This window comes from Rhinoraja longicauda, chromosome 44 (assembly GCF_053455715.1).
Source record: "Rhinoraja longicauda isolate Sanriku21f chromosome 44, sRhiLon1.1, whole genome shotgun sequence".
NCBI lineage: Eukaryota > Metazoa > Chordata > Chondrichthyes > Rajiformes > Arhynchobatidae > Rhinoraja > Rhinoraja longicauda.
This window is the reverse complement of record NC_135996.1, coordinates 7,632,926-7,648,923: the sequence shown is the minus strand read 5'-3', so window position 1 is coordinate 7,648,923 and position 15,998 is coordinate 7,632,926. Positions and strand designations below refer to the sequence as shown.

General features: G+C 51.9%; 1 protein-coding gene across 1 annotated transcript; it reads right to left on the bottom strand.

Annotated features, from left to right (window-relative positions):
- Positions 1-1,348: 1,348 nt before the first annotated feature.
- pex11b (peroxisomal biogenesis factor 11 beta) lies at positions 1,349-15,758 on the bottom strand. Its single transcript, XM_078431827.1, has 4 exons — positions 15,621-15,758; positions 13,431-13,546; positions 9,668-9,869; positions 1,349-8,497 (listed from the first exon to the last, which is right to left on the bottom strand). Exons 1-4 carry the CDS (start codon positions 15,674-15,676, stop codon positions 8,122-8,124), a joined length of 750 nt encoding a protein of 249 aa, XP_078287953.1. The 5' UTR covers positions 15,677-15,758; the 3' UTR covers positions 1,349-8,121.
- Between the last annotated feature and the right edge of the window lie 240 nt (positions 15,759-15,998).

Here is a 15,998-nt window from a genome sequence, read left to right as displayed (position 1 = left end):
AGGGCCTCCATATGTCTACTAAGTTTAAACTTTCCATCAGTATATTTAGGCCAATGCTGGAGTTTGACTGTTGAAGCGTTTTTGAAAATTGTTTATCCAAGAGAGGATCATTGTACAATTAAAATCTCCACCAATCACAATATTATCAGAATGGTTTGGTATGGCATTGAAAACCTTTTGAAAAAAGACTGGGTTGTCAAAGTTAGGGCCGTATACATTCACAAGTGTAATTGGTACAGAGTTTAAAGAGCCAGATACAATAAGAAACCTCCCTTCAGGGTCAGAAATCGGGGATGAATGAACAAAAGGGACATTTTTCCTAAACAATATTGCCACCCCCCTTGCACTAAAGTTAGACTGATATATCGAAGGTATCACAAAATGCTGGAGTAACTCAGCAGGTCAGGCAGCTTCGAGGAGAGAGGGAATGGGTGACGTTTCTTCAGTCTGAAGAAGGGCCTCGACCCGAAACGTCACCCATTCCCTCTCTCCTAGATGCTGCCTGACATATAACAATATAACATATAACAACTACAGCATGGAAACAGGCCTGTCTGGCCCTACCAGTCCACGCCGACCATTCTCCCTGACCTAGTCTCATCTACCTGCACTCAGACCATAACCCTCCAATCCCCTCCTATCCATATACCTATCCAATTTACTCTTAAATAATAAAATCGAGCCAGCCTCCACCACTTCCACCGGAAGCCCATTCCATACAGCCACAACCCTCTGAGTAAAGAAGTTCCCCCTCATGTTACCCCTAAACCTTTGTCCCTCAATTCTGAAGCTATGTCCCCTTGTTGGAATCTTCCCCACTCTCAAAGGGAAAAGCCTACCCACGTCAACTCTGTCCGTCCCTCTCATAATTTAAAAAACCTCTATCAAGTCCCCCCTCAACCTTCTACGCTCCAAAGAATAAAGACCCAACCTGTTCAACCTCTCTCTGTAGCCTAAGTGCTGAAACCCAGGCAACATTCTAGTAAATCTCCTCTGTACCCTCTCCATTTTGTCGACATCCTTCCTATAATTTGGCGACCAGAACTGCACACCATACTCCAGATTCGGCCTCACCAATGCCCTGTACAATTTCAACATTACATCCCAACTTCTATACTCGATGCTCTGATTTATAAAGGCAAGCATACCAAACGCCTTCTTCACCACCCTATCCACATGAGATTCCACCTTCAGGGAACAATGCACAGTTATTCCCAGATCCCTCTGTTCCACTGCATTCCTCAATTCCCTACCATTTACCCTGTACGTCCTATTTTGATTTGTCCTACCAAAATGCAGCACCTCACACTTATCAGCATTAAACTCCATCTGCCATCTTTCAGCCCACCCTTCCAAAAGGCCCAAGTCTCTCTGTAGACTTTGAAAATCTACCTCACTATCAACTACTCCACCTATCTTAGTATCATCTGCATATTTACTAATCCAATTTGCCACACCATCATCCAGATCATTAATATAAATGATAAACAACAGTGGACCCAACACAGATCCTTGGGGCACTCCACTAGACACTGGCCTCCAACCTGACATACAATTGTCAACCGTTACCCTCTGGTATCTCCCATTCAGCCATTGTTGAATCCATCTTGCAACCTCACTATTAATACCCAACGGTTTAACCTTCTTAATCAACCTTCCATGTGGAACCTTGTCAAATGCCTTACTGAAGTCCATATAGACAACATCCACAGCCTTGCCCTTATCAATTTCCCTGGTAACCTCTTCAAAAAATTCAAGAAGATTAGTCAAACATGACCTTCCAGGCACAAATCCATGTTGACTGTTTCTAATCAGGCCTTGATTATCCAAATAATTATATATATTGTCCCTAAGTATCTTTTCCATTCATTTTCCCACCACAGACGTCAAACTAATAGGTCTATAATTGCTAGGTTTACTTTTAGAACCTTTTTTAAACAAAGGCACAACATGCGCAATGCGCCAATCTTCCGGCACCATCCCTGTTTCTAATGACGTTTGAAATATTTCCGTCATAGCCCCTGCTATTTCTGCACTAACTTCCCTCAATGTCCTAGGGAATATCCTATCAGGACCTGGAGACTTAACCACTTTTATATTCTTCAAAAGTGTCCGTACCTCCTCTTCTTTAATCATCCTAATTTCCATCACTACTCTACTTGTTTCGCTTACCTCACATAATTCAATATCCTTCTCCTCGGTAAATACCGAAGAAAATAAATTGTTTAATATCTCCCCCATTTCTTCCGGCTCAGCACATAGCTGTCCACTCTGACTCTCTAATGGACCAATTTTATCCCTCACTATCCTTTTGCTATTGACATATCTGTAGAACCCCTTGGGGTTTACTTTTACATTACTTGCCAAAGCAGCCTCATATCTTTTTTTCGCTTTTCTAATTTCCTTTTTAAGATTCCTTTTACATTCTTTATATTCCTCAAGAACCTCATGAGTTACTCCAGCATTTTGATACCTTCGATTTGTACCAGCATCTGCATTTAGTTTCCTAGACTGATATATCTCCTCTATCCAGCTGAGCTTTGAGTTATCCTTAAATTTATGTTTCACATGTGTTTCTTGTAGAAACAGTATGTCTGCTGAGAATGTTATTCAATGTTAAAAAACGTTGGCACGTTTCATTATATGGCCTAGACCTCTCACGTTCCACCTCACCACTTTACACCCCTCCCAATGCGTTTACCTTACTGGCATCTTAGAATAACATGACTAGTTAGCGGCCCCAGACGCAGTACCTGACCATGCTAACAATCTTAGGGTCTGAAGAAGGGTCTCGGCCCTGAAACATCATCCATTCCTTCTCTCCAGAGATGCTGCCTGACCCGCTGAGTTACTCCAGCATTTTGTGATACCTTTGATTTGTACCAGCATCTGCAGTTATTTTCCTACACGTCTTAGGGTGACTAATTCACTAGTAATCTAGAGAGACCAGCTCTATAGTAAGCCAGCTCCGCGTAACAGTATAACATGTAAGAAGTAACTGCGGGCAGTTCACAAACTCATTTTAAATAGACTAAACTGATATTAATTAGGTTCTGTAAACTGTCACAGTTCAGAGACACACATTAAAGATTCCCAGCTGTTAAAAAAAAAGCTTATTTATGTAGATTATTTTTTCTGATGCAGACAGTCCAAAGAAGGGTCTCAACCCGAAACAGCACTCATTCCTCTCCACAGATGCTGCCTGACCCGCTGAGTTACTCCAGCACACTGTGAAACGTCACCTATCCATGTTCTCCACAGATGCTGCCTGACCCGCTGGGTTACTCCAGCACTCTGTGAAACGTCACCTATCCATGTTCTCCACAGATGCTGCCTGACCCGCTGAGTTACTCCAGCACTCTGTGAAACGTCACCTATCCATGTTCTCCACAGATGCTGCCCGACCTACAGATGCCCAATGCTGCCAGATCTACATAAATGATCTGGATGTCAACGTACAGGGCATGATCAGCAAGTTTGCAGATGACACAAAGTTAGGGGGGGTGGTGAATAGCGAGGAAGGGATCTGGAAGCTGCAGGAAGATATAGATGAGATGGTCAGATGGGCGGAGCAGTGGCAGATGGAATTTAATCCTGAAAAGTGCGAGGTGATGCACTTTGGCAGGAATAATTTGGAGAGGGAATACACCATGAATGGAAGGACCCTAGGGAAGACAGGGGTACAGAGGGACCTTGGAGTACAGGTACACAAGTCCTTGAAGGCAGCAGGACAGGTGGACAGGGTGGTCAAAAAGGCATATGGGTTACTGGCCTTCATTAGCCGGGGCATCGAATATAAAAGTAGGGGGGTAATGATGGAATTGTACAGAACACTGGTGAGGCCACAGCTGGAGTATTGTGTACAGTTCTGGTCACCACATTATAGAAAGGATGTGATAGCTTTGGAGAGGGTGCAGAGGAGATTCACCAGGATGCTGCCAGGGATGAAGGGCCTCGGCTATGAGGAGAGACTGGGCAGACTGGGGTTGTTTTCCCTGGAGCAGAGAAGGCTGAGAGGGGACATGATCGAGGTGTACAAGATCATGAGGGGCATAGATAAGGTAGATGGCGGGGAACTTCTTCCACTGGTGGAAGGTTCAACAACGAGGGGACATAGATACAGGGTAAGGGGAGGGAGGTTTCGGGGGGATGTGAGAAATAACTTTTTTACCCAGAGGGTGGTTGGAGTCTGGAACTCACTGCCTGGGGTGGTGGTGGAGGCGGGAACACTCACAACGTTTAAGAGGCATTTGGATGGGCACTTGAAATGCTACAACATTCAGGGCTACGGTCCAAATGCAGGAAAATGGGATTAAAATTAGACTGTGTTTGGTAACGGGCGGCACGGACACGATGGGCCGAAGGGCCTCTTTCTGTGCTGCGGGACTCTATGACTCTATGACCCGCTGAGTTACTCCAGCTTTTTGTGTTTATAATGGCGCAGAGACGGTTTGCTGAGTGAATCCGTATACCTTCAGATCCACAATACAGTCCCAATGGCAACCCAACAGTAGGGGGTCTTCAGGAAGAGCAGTGACGATGGACGAATGTTATCCGTACGGTGAGGTTGGTTGGAGGGTCTGACTTGCGGAGTGGGAAACCGGGAAGCCGACAAGCAACGTGATCGGAAGTAAACCCCCCTTCTCTTTCCCACCCAAACACAGAGTAGATGCACAGAGTCTCTTGCCCAGAGTAGAGGCATCGAGGACCAGAGGACATAGGTTCAAGGTGAAGGGGAAAAGATTGAATAGGAATCTGAGGGATAGCTTTTCCACACAGAGGGTGGTGGGTGTATGGAAGGAGCTGCCAGAGGAGGTAGTTGAGGCTGGGACTATCACAACGTTTAAGAAACAGTTAGACAGGTACATGGTTTGGAGGGATATGGGCCAAACGCGGGCAGGTGGGACTAGTGTAGATGGGGCATGTTGGTTGGTGTGGGCAGGTGGGACTAGTGTAGCTGGGGCATGTTGGCCGGTGTGGGCAGGTGGGACTAGTGTAAATGGGGCATGTTGGCCGGTGTGGGCAGGTGGGACTAGTGTAGATGGGGCATGTTGGCCGGTGTGGGCAGGTGGGACTAGTGTAGATGGGGCATGTTGGTCGGTGTGGGCAGGTGGGACTAGTGTAGATGGGGCATGTTGGCCGGTGTGGGCAGGTGGGACTAGTGTAGATGGGGCATGTTGGCCGGTGTGGGCAGGTGGGACTAGTGTAGATGGGGCATGTTGGCCGGTGTGGGCAGGTGGGACTAGTGTAGATGGGGCATGTTGGTCGGTGTGGGCAGGTGGGACTAGTGTAGCTGGGGCATGTTGGCCGGTGTGGGCAGGTGGGACTAGTGTAGATGGGGCAAGTTGGGCACGGGGCCTGTTTCCACACTGTATCACTCTGTGACTGGGGTTTGTTGCTTAGACCGTGTCTGTGGTTTGCTGACCGTCGTCCATCAGGGCTTGAGTTTGAGCCAGGCTGGGTTTTGTTCAGTGTTTAGTTTAGTTTAGAGATACAGCGCGGACACAGGCCCTTCGGCCCAACAAGTCCGCGTCGACCAGCGATCCCCGCACACTAACACTATGCTACACACACACTGGGGGACAATCTTTACATTTACACCAAGTCAATTGGAGGAGTTGGCTGCGCCTAACGGCTGCGGCTCTCTGGCAGTCTGTTGTCTTTTTTTCTTTTTTTTTGTTTGTGTCGGTGTTGGGATGGTTTTTGTTTCTGTTTTTGGCTGTGTATGTGTGGTGGGGGTGTGTGGTGGGGGTGTGGGGTGGGGTGGGGGGGTGGGGCGGGGGGAAACCTTTATTTATTAGGTCTCTTCCCCGGGGCGCGGCTCGGCTGCGGGCCTTAACATTGCCGGCGCAGCTCGGCTGCGGGACGTTTCAGTGCCCGGTGCGGCTCGGCCGCTGGACTTAACATCGCCCGGTGCGGCCGCGGGACGTTTCAGTGCCCGGTGCGGCTCGGCCGCGGGACGTTTCAGTGCCCGGTGCGGCTCGGCCGCTGGACTTAACATCGCCCGGTGTGGCCGCGGGACGTTTCAGTGCCCGGTGTGGCCGCGGGACGTTTCAGTGCCCGGTGCGGCTCGGCCGCGGGACGTTTCAATGCCCGGTGCGGCTTGGCCGCTGGACTTAACATCGCCCGGTGTGGCCGCGGGACGTTTCAATGCCCGGTGCGGCTTGGCCGCTGGACTTAACATCGCCCGGTGTGGCCGCGGGACGTTTCAGTGCCCGGTGCGGCTTGGCCGCTGGACTTAACATCGTCAGCGCTGTTCGGCCGCGGGACGTTTCGGTGCCCGGGGCGGCTCGGCCGGGGGGCCTTCCATCCCCTTGCGGGGGCTGTGCGTGTCGTTTGCCTCGGTAGGGGTCGAGCTGCCTGTCCGTGGGTGCGGGGGGAAGAGAGGGGAAGTTTTGTTGCCTCCATCACAGTGAGGGGGTGTTTGGAGTCACTGTGATGGATGTTTGTGTTGGGGTCGGGTGTCCTGTGTTCTTTTCTTTTTGCTGTATTTTGTGTGACTGCTGAAATTTCGCTCGGTGTTGTGCCGAGTGACAATAAAGTGTTGTTATGTTATGTTATGTTATGTTATTAACCTACAAAACCGCACGTCTTTGGAGTGTGGGAGGAAACCGAAGATCTGGGAGAAATCTCACGCAGGTCACGGGGAGAACGTGCAAACTCCGCACAGACAGCACCCGTCGTCGGGATCGAACCCGGGCCTCCTGCGGGTTGATCGTGCGGTGGCAGGGCTGAAGGTTTGTGTCCTTACGGTGCCCTTAGTCAGATTCCAGTCTGTTCACGGCTTGAGTTTGTGTCAGGATTGAAGGTTCATGTCCGTATGTGACGTTGGCCGGTGTCTCTGGTCAGTCAGGGCTTCAGTTTGAGCGGAGGCTGGGGTTCGAGTCTGTGCGGCGCCTGGATCTTGCTGCCTCTGCTCTGTTCATGGCTGGGGTTCGTGACGTTGGCCGTTGTCTCTGGCCTGGGCTCAGGGCCTGGGTTTGAGCCAAGGCTGGGATTCGTGTCCGTATGTGATGTTGGCCGGTGTCTCTGGCCTGAGTTTGACCCGGGGCTGGGGTTCGTGTCCGTATGTGATGTTGGCCGGTGTCTCTGGCCTTGGATCAGGGCCTGAGTTTGACCTGGGGCTGGGGTTCGTGTCCGTAAGTGACGTTGGCCGGTGTCTTTGGCCTTGGATCAGGGCCTGGGTTTGAGCCAAGGCTGGGATTCGTGTCCGTTCGTGACGTTGGCCGGTGTCTCTGACCTGGGCTCTGGGCCTGAGTTTGACCCGGGGCTGGGGTTGGTGACGTTGGCCGGTGTGTCTGGCCTGGGCTCAGGGCCTGAGTTTGACCCGGGGCTGGGGTTCGTGTCCGTAGGTGACGTTGGCCGGTGTCTCTGGCCTGAGTTCAGGGCCTGGGTTTGACCCGGGGCTGGGGTTCGTGACGTTGGCCGGTGTGTCTGGCCTGGGCTCAGGGCCTGAGTTTGAGCCAAGGCTGGGGTTCGTGTCCGTATGTGACATTGGCCGGTGTGTCTGGCCTTGGATCAGGGCTTGAGTTTGACCCGGGGCTGGGGTTCGTGACGTTGGCAGGTGTGTCTGGCCTGAGTTTGAGCCAAGGCTGGGGTTGGTTACGTTGCCCGGTGTGTCTGGCCTGGGCTCAGGGCCTGGATTTGAGCCAAGGCTGGGGTTCGTGTCCGTTTGTGATGTTGGCCGATGTCTCTGGCCTTGGATCAGAGCCTGAGTTTGAGCCAAGGCTGGGGTTCGTGTCCGTTCGTGACGTTGGCCGGAGGTCTGGCCTGGACTCAGGGTCTGAGTTTGACCCGGGGCTGGGGTTGGTGACGTTGGTCGGTGTCTCTGGCATTGGATCAGGGCCTGAGTTTGAGCCAAGGCTGGGGTTGGTGTCCGTTTGTGACGTTGGCCGGTGTCTCTGGCCTTGGATCAGGGCTTGAGTTTGACCCGGGGCTGGGGTTGGTGTCCGTTTGTGACGTTGGCCGGTGTCTCTGGCCTTGGATCGGGGCTTGAGTTTGAGCCAAGGCTGGGGTTGGTGAAGTTGGCCGGTGTGTCTGGCCTTGGATCAGGGCCTGGGTTTGAGCCAAGGCTGGGGTTGGTGTCCGTTTGTGACGTTGGCCGGTGTCTCTGGCCTTGGATCAGGGCTTGAGTTTCAGCCATGGCTGGGCGATGCTGACGATGGAGAGCAGGGAGGAGGTGAGGCCACAGAGGGCCACCACCCCGGGGCTGGTCCGGACCATGCCCAGGCGGTCGAGGGGGATGAGCAGGTCGCAGCTGTTCTTCACCAGGTCCAGCAGCAGGGGGGGGTTGGAGCGCAGCACCCCCCACAGGAGCCGCAGCCGTGCCAGGCCCCTGCCCACCGGCGTGAGGGCAACGCCCGGGCCCCCCGGCCCCTGTGCTCCTGGACCCTCGCCCCCCGGCCCCTTCCCGTGGCTCCGCTCCTCCCGCTCTGCCAGCACGCTCAGCTCATACACGTCACGGCTCAGGCTCATCAGCAGCGCAAACAGGTAGTACCTGCGACACGGGGAAAGAGGGGTCAGTGGGGGATGGCGGGGGGAGAGGGGGGGTCAGTGGGAGACGGCAGGGGGGCAGAGGGGGAGAGAGGGGGGGTCAGTGGGAGATGGCAGGGGGCAGAGAGGGGGGGTCAGTGGGAGATGGCAGAGGGGGGAGAGAGGGGGGGTCAGTGGGGAGATGGCAGAGGGGGAGGGGGGGTCAGTGGGAGAGGGCAGAGGGGAGAGAGGGGTGTCAGTGGGGGACGCAGAGGGGGGATGGGGGGTCAGTGGGGGAAGCAGGAAGGAAAGAGGGGGGAGGGGGTCAGTGGGGGACGCAGAGGGGGAGAGGGGGGGGTCAGTGGGGAGATGGCAGAGGGGGAGAGGGGGGTCAGTGGGAGACAGCAGGGGGGCAGAGAGGGGTCAGTGGGAGACGTAAGAGGGGGATCAGTGTGGAGGGCGGGGGGGCAGAGGGGAGAGAGGGGGGTCAGTGGGGAGACAGGGGGCGGGAGAGAGGGGGGTCAGTGGGAGACGGCGGGGAGGGTACAGATGGGAGGGGGGTCAGTGGGGAGATGGGGGGCGGGGGGCAGAGGTGGTGGGGGAGATAGGAAGAGACTGGGCAGAGGTGGGGGAGGGGGGAGCGCTGATGGGTCAGAGCAAAGAGGACGCGGGGGAGACTGTGGGGGGAGAGGGCTGGGAAAGGGGGGGACGGGGGAGTGGGGGACGGGGAAGGGGAGAGTGGGGAATGGGGGAGAGGGGGACAAGGGAGAGTGGGGGACAGGGGTGAGGGGAGAGTGTGGGATGGGGTGGAGGAGGGTGTGGAGTGGGGAACGGGGGGTCAGGGGTGAGGGGAGAGTGTGGGATGGGGGTGTGGGGGACGGGGGGTGAGGGGGGACAGGGGTGAGGGGAGAGTGTGGGAGGGGCGAGTGGAGTGGGGGGCGTGGGGGACGGGGGTGAGGAGAGTGTGGGATGGGGTGGAGGGGTGAGTGGAGTAGGGGAGAGTGGGGGATGGGGGGGAGTGGGGGAGTGTGGGATGGGGGGGAGTGGGGGATGTGGGGGGGGAGTGGGGGATGGGGGGAAGGGTGGGGGAGTGTGGGATGGGGGTGGAGGGGCGAGTGGAGATGGGGAGGAGTGGGGGATGGGGGGGGAGTGGGGGATGGGGGGAGTGGGAGATGGGGGGAGAGGCGGGGTCTACCTGTAGGAGCGCTGGCTCCACTTTTCCAGGTCCAGCCGGGGGGCCAGCCCCACCTTGCCGGCCCACAGCAGGTTGTCACAGCCCAGGTAGATGGCGCGGTTCAGGTGAGCTATGGTCACGCACAGCCTCAGCGTCAGGTCCGGCAGGTGGATCGACCGCTTAGCGGCTTCCACCGACTCCACCGACGAGCCCAACCGCAGCACTGGACCACGGGGAGAGAGGGAGAGGCAGGGGACAGTCACAGAGTGATACAGCACCGAAACAGGCCCTTCAGCCCAACGTGCCCACGCCGGCCAACATGTCCCAGTTACACTAGTCCCACCTGCCCGCGTTTGGCCCATATCCCTCCAAACCTGCCCTATCCATGTACCTGTCCAAGTGTCTCTTAAACGTTGGGATAGTCCCAGCCTCAACTACCTCCTCTGGCAGCTCGTTCCGTACACCCACCACCCTCTGTGTGGAAACGTTACCCATCAGATTCCTATCAGAGAGAGGGATGAAGATAGGAGCAGGGGGAGAGAGAGGAGAGGGTGGCAGGGGGGATGTGATAGAGAGGCAGGGGGGAGAGAGAGTGTGTGTGTAAGGTTGGGGGATGGAGAGAGGGTGGCCTGTTTCCTTTATCATTGTTACTTTTTTTGCATATCTTTCATTCAGTTGTTCTTTATCTCTCCACATCACCGTCTGTATCTCCTTACCCCTAACCAGTCTGAAGAAGGGTCCCGACCCGAAACGTCACCCGTTCCTTCTCTCCAGAGATGCTGCCTGACCCGCTGAGTTACTCCAGCTTTTTGTGTCTACCTTCGGGTGATTTTATGGAGGTGTATAAAATCATGCGGGGAATAGACCTGGTGAATGCACAGCATCTTTTACCCAGAGTAGGGGAATCAAGAGAGGGGGGAGAGGGGGTGGGAGTGGAGGGGAGAGGGTGTCATATGAGGAAAGATTGGAAGGACTAGGCTCGTATTCACTGCAGTTTTATTCTTTTCATTTCATTCATTCATTGATCCATTTGTCTGTCTGTCTGTCTGTCTGTCTGTCTGTCTGTCTGTCTGTCTGTCTGTCTGTCTGTCTGTCTGTCTGTCTGTCTGTCTGTCTGTCTGTCTGTCTGTCTGTCTGTCTGTCTGTCTGTCTGTCTGTCTGTCTGTCTGTCTGTCTGTCTGTCTGTTTGATTGATTGATTGATTTCGGTCAATACAATACAACAGATTGACCGTACAGTTGTAAAAGTTAAATAGTACGAAATCATTGTAACAAAAATAAAACAATGCATTTTCTGACCTAAAAAAAGGTGTGGGCAGAAGCCAAAGCTTATAGTGCCGACCCTTAATACTTAACAAAATATAATTTAAAACCCAACACAACATCATAAGTCAGAAGCAGATAAATAAAACATAGAAAGAAACACAAATATAGTCAAGATCCATCATTTCTGTCATGTCCGCCATTTCTCAGTGCTGATCACATATTTTGTATCTTTCAAATATAATATTTTTGAACATTTTCTTGAATTTACACATATTACTACACTTTTAATTCATTGTTGCAGCTATTCCATAAATTGACCCCTTTAACAGTCACACATCTATTTTTCACATTTGTCCTTGCTCTCATTTTTTCAAATATATAATTATCCCTCTCCCTCACTGGAAACTGGGCGGCACGGTAGCGCAGCGGTAGAGTTGCTACTTTACAGCGAATGCAGCGCTGGAGACTCAGGTTCGATCCTGACTACGGGTGCTGCACTGTAAGGAGTTTGTACGTTCTCCCCGTGACCTGCGTGGGTTTACTCCGAGATCTTCGGTTTCCTCCCACACTCCAAAGACGTACAGGTATGTAGGTTAATTGGCTGGGTAAAATGTAAAAATTGTCCCTAGTGGGTGTAGGATAGTGTTAATGTGCGGGGATCACTGGGCGGCACGGACTTGGAGGGCCGAAAAGGCCTGTTTCCGGCTGTATGTATATGATATGATATGATGAAACAACCCTTGGATACAGTCAGGAAGTGTTCTTTCTTTTGCTCTGAACATTATGTGTAGAGTATTAAAGTCTACTAGGTCCATAAATTTTAGGGCACATGATTTCATAAATAATGGGTTGGTTGGGTCATTATAACCAGCCTTATTGACAATTCTTATAGCTCTTTTTTGCAATATAAAGATTGAATTAGTGCTAGTTTTATAGGTGTTTCCCCATACTTCCACACAGTATGTAATATATGGAATAATGAGTGAGCAATATAAAGTAAATAGTGAATTTTGATTCAAGATGGCCTTAGTTTTGTGCAGTATTGCAATGGACTTAGACAGTTTTGATTTGATATGTTGTATGTGAGGTTTCCAACAGAGTTTATGATCTATTATCATTCCCAAGAATTTATTTTCATACACTCTTTCAATTTCTACATCATTAATCATAAGTGTTACCTCCGAATTTATTTTTCGATTTCCAAACACGATAAATTTTGCTTTACTTAGATTTCATGACAATTTATTTATTAGTATCAAACCACTTCTTTAGGGTTCCCAATTCCCCTTTAACTGTGTCCAAAGGTTGCTTCATATTTTTCCCTGAACAAAATAAATTTGTGTCATCCGCAAATATAACTAAATGGAACAATTTTGACACCTTACAAATATCATTTATATAGAGTATAAAGAGCTTCGGGGCCAGCACCGAGCCTTGCGGAACCCCACAGGTAACCTTTAAGTTCTGAACCAAAATTATTTACTTAAACATACTGATATCTGTTTTGAAGGTAGCTTCTCAACCAGGAGTATGTTACTCCTCCAATAGACAATAGACAATAGGTGCAGGAGTACCATATCTTTCTAACTTATTCATCAGTAAATCATGATCTATGGAATCAAACACTTTTTTGAGATCTATAAATACTCCCACGGTATATTCTTTATTATCAATTGCAGTTGAAATATTCTCTACTAGTTCCATTAGCGCGAGTGCGGTAGACAGTTTAGCTCGAAATCCATACTTTAGAAGGACTTTAGAGTTTAGAAGGATGAGAGGGGATTTTATAGAGACGTATAATTTTTTTTATTTTTTTTAATTTTAATTTTTATTTCAGATACAGCACGGAAACAGGCCTTTTCGGCCCACCAAGTCCGCGCCGCCCAGTGATCCCCGCACACTAACACTATCCTACACACACTAGGGACAATTTTAACATTTACCCAGTCAATTAACCTACATACCTGTACGTCTTTGGAGTGTGGGAGGAAACCGAAGATCTCAGAGAAAACCCACGCAGGTCACGGGGAGAACGTACAAACTCCTTACAGTACAGCACCCGTAGTCAGGATCGAACCTGAGTCTCCGGCGCTGCATTCGCTGTAAAGCAGCAACTCTACCGCTGCGATGCAGGAAAAATGTTCCCAATGTTGGGGGAGTCCAGAACCAGGGGACACACAGTCTAAGAATAGAGGGGACGCCATTTAAAACTGAAGCGAGAAGAATTTTTTTCACCCAGAGAGTTGTGAATTTGTGGAATTCTCTGCCACAGACGGCAGTGGAGGCCAATCCACTGGATGAATTTAAAAGAGAGTTAGATAGAGCTGTAGGGGCTAATGGAATCAAGGGAATGGGGGAGAAAGCAGGCACGGGTTACTGATTGTGGATAATCAGCTGTGATCACAATGAATGGCGGCGCTGGCTCGAAGGGCCGAATGGCCTCCTCCTGCACCTATTTTCTATGTTTCTATGAGAGGGGATGGGGGGGGAGGGGAGAGAGGGGAGGGGGTGTTACTCACATTTGCGCCCCAGGCTGAGGTGAGCCTCCAGCTGTGTGAGACGCATCACCAGCTCAGGGCTGGCCCCGCTCCGCCGCAGCGAATACGCCAACAACGCAGACGCGTACTGCGCCGACCTGCAACACACGCAGCCGTCGTACACACCATGTCACATGCCCTGCTCCCCCAGAGCTCACCTCCCTCCCAACCCACCCCCTCTCACTCCCCCTCCCTCCCCCTCCCACTCTCCCTCCCCCTCTCACTCCCCCTCTCCCACTACCTCCCCCTCTCACTCCATCTCCCTCCCCCTCCCACCCCCACCCTCCCTCTCCCACTCTCCCTCCCCCTCTCACTCCTTCTCCCTCCCACCCCAACTCTCCCTCCTACCCCCCTCACTCCCTCCCAGTCCCTCCCCCTCTCACTCCATCTCCCTCCCACTGCCAGTCAAGGGGTGATGAATCTGTGGAATTCTTTGCCACAGATGGCTGCGGATACTTTTAAGGCAGAGTCAGTGGATATTTTTAAGGCGTACATAGATAGATTCTTGATTAGTGCGGGTGTCAGGGGTGATGGGGAGAAGGCAGGAGAATGGGGTTAGGAGGGAGAGATAGATCAGCCATGATCGAATGGCGGAGTAGACTCGGTGGGCCGAGTGGCCTCATTCTACTCCCATGACCTGTGATTGAAGGAGCTGCAGATGCTGGTTTTAAAACCAAGGATAGACAAAAAAAACCCGCGATCCCTTTGCCAGGAGTTGACCCCGGAGCTCCAACCGTGGATGACTGTGGATTTTAAAATCGCGGAGCCTGCAGTCTCTGGTCAGAGACCGACTTCAGGAACTCCAACCCGTGGGAGCTTCTATCGTCCCGACACGGGGGCTTCGACCGCCCTGTGGGGGGGGGGCTTCGACCGCCCCGATGTGGGAGCTTTTATCGCTCCGATGCGGGAGCTTCGACCGCCCTGACCACGGGAGAATAAAGAGGAAGGGGATTGGACTTTTTTGCGTTCCATCACAATAAGGATCGCAAGGAATCTGCTGCGGTGGATGTTTATGTTAACTTTTATGTCGTTGTGTGTCTTGGTGCTTTTTGCTTTCGTATGGCTGTGTAATAATTCGCATATCACTGTACATTAACTGGTACAGGTGACAATAAAATGCCTTTGAAACCTTTTAAAGAGAAAAAACAAATGACCATCCCAGCACCACGTCCCAGGTTATCCACTTTGGTGGTAAGAATAGGAAGGCAGATTATTATCTGAATGGTGTCAAGTTAGGAAAAGGGGACGTACAACGAGATCTGGGTGTCCTAGTGCATCAGTCACTGAAAGGAAGCATGCAGGTACAGCAGGCAGTGAAGAAAGCCAATGGAATGTTGGCCTTCATAACAAGAGGAGTTGAGTATAGGAGCAAAGAGGTCCTTCTGCAGTTGTACAGGGCCCTAGTGAGACCGCACCTGGAGTACTGTGTGCAGTTTTGGTCTCCAGATTTGAGGAAGGATATTCTTGCTATTGAGGGCGTGCAGCGCAGGTTTACTAGGTTAATTCCCGGAATGGCGGGACTGTCGTATGTTGAAAGACTGGAGCGACTAGGCTTGTATACACTGGAATTTAGAAGGATGAGAGGAGATCTTATCGAAACATATAAGATTATTAAGGGGTTGGACACGCTAGAGGCAGGAAACATGTTCCCAATGTTGGGGGGAGTCCAGAACATGGGGCCACAGTTTAAGAATAAGGGGTCGGCCATTTAGAACGGAGATGAGGAAGAAGTTTTTCAGTCAGAGAGTTGTGAATCTGTGGAATTCTCTGCCTCAGAAGGCAGTGGAGGCCAATTCTCTGAATGCATTCAAGAGAGAGTTAGATAGAGCTCTTAAGGATAGCGGAGTCAGGGGGTACGGGGAGAAGGCAGGAACGGGGTACTGATTGAGAATGATCAGCCATGATCACATTGAATGGCGGTGCGTACAGGCTCGAAGGGCCGAATGGCCTCCTCCTGCATCTGTTGTCTCACACCAACTTGCTGGATGATGTGTGACGGACCGAGCGACCAATCAGGTGGCCGCCGGGGTCCGAATTGGCCAATGGGTGTCTGGGAGGCGGGACTTCCGGCGGCATCATGTTGCTGTGCGCCTCCCTTCTCTCTCTCTAATCCCGCCTTTCCGCGGCTCCACCCGCCCCCCCCCCCCCGACGCCCCCCACCAGGCCCCGCACCTCAGCAGCCGTTCCCGGCCCTGGCTCCGCGCCGTGAAGTGCACCCACGCGTCCATGGCCGAGGCCGAGTCTCGCCCTCCGCCTCTCAACGTTGCAACATGGCGGACATAGCAGCAAGATGAACCACTCCGTCGAGACCGCCTATACTGAAGTGTAGTTCGCATAGGAGCGTAACGACCGCCATTTTAGTAAGCACATTGCCTATTCAGAGGTGTACGCAACGGAGCTAATATCCGCCATTTTAGTAAGCACATTGCCTATTAAGTGTAGTGCGCAACGTCCGCCATTTTAGTAAGCACACCGCGTATACTGAAGTGTAGTTTGCAAAGGAGCGTGACGTCCGCCATGTTAGTAAGCAAACCGCCTATACTGAAGTGT

What these genes read in the sequence shown, in the direction of transcription:
- pex11b (XM_078431827.1), bottom strand. Translation starts at nt 15,676, where the DNA reads ATGGACGCGTGGGTGCACTTCACGGCGCGGAGCCAGGGCCGGGAACGG. An exon ending in GGCCGGGAACGGCTGCTGAG is followed by an intron (nt 13,547 to 15,620) that starts GTGCGGGGCCTG and finishes CGTGTGTTGCAG; the next exon opens with GTCGGCGCAGTACGCGTCTG. An exon ending in CCTCAGCCTGGGGCGCAAAT is followed by an intron (nt 9,870 to 13,430) that starts GTGAGTAACACC and finishes CCCGTGGTCCAG; the next exon opens with TGCTGCGGTTGGGCTCGTCG.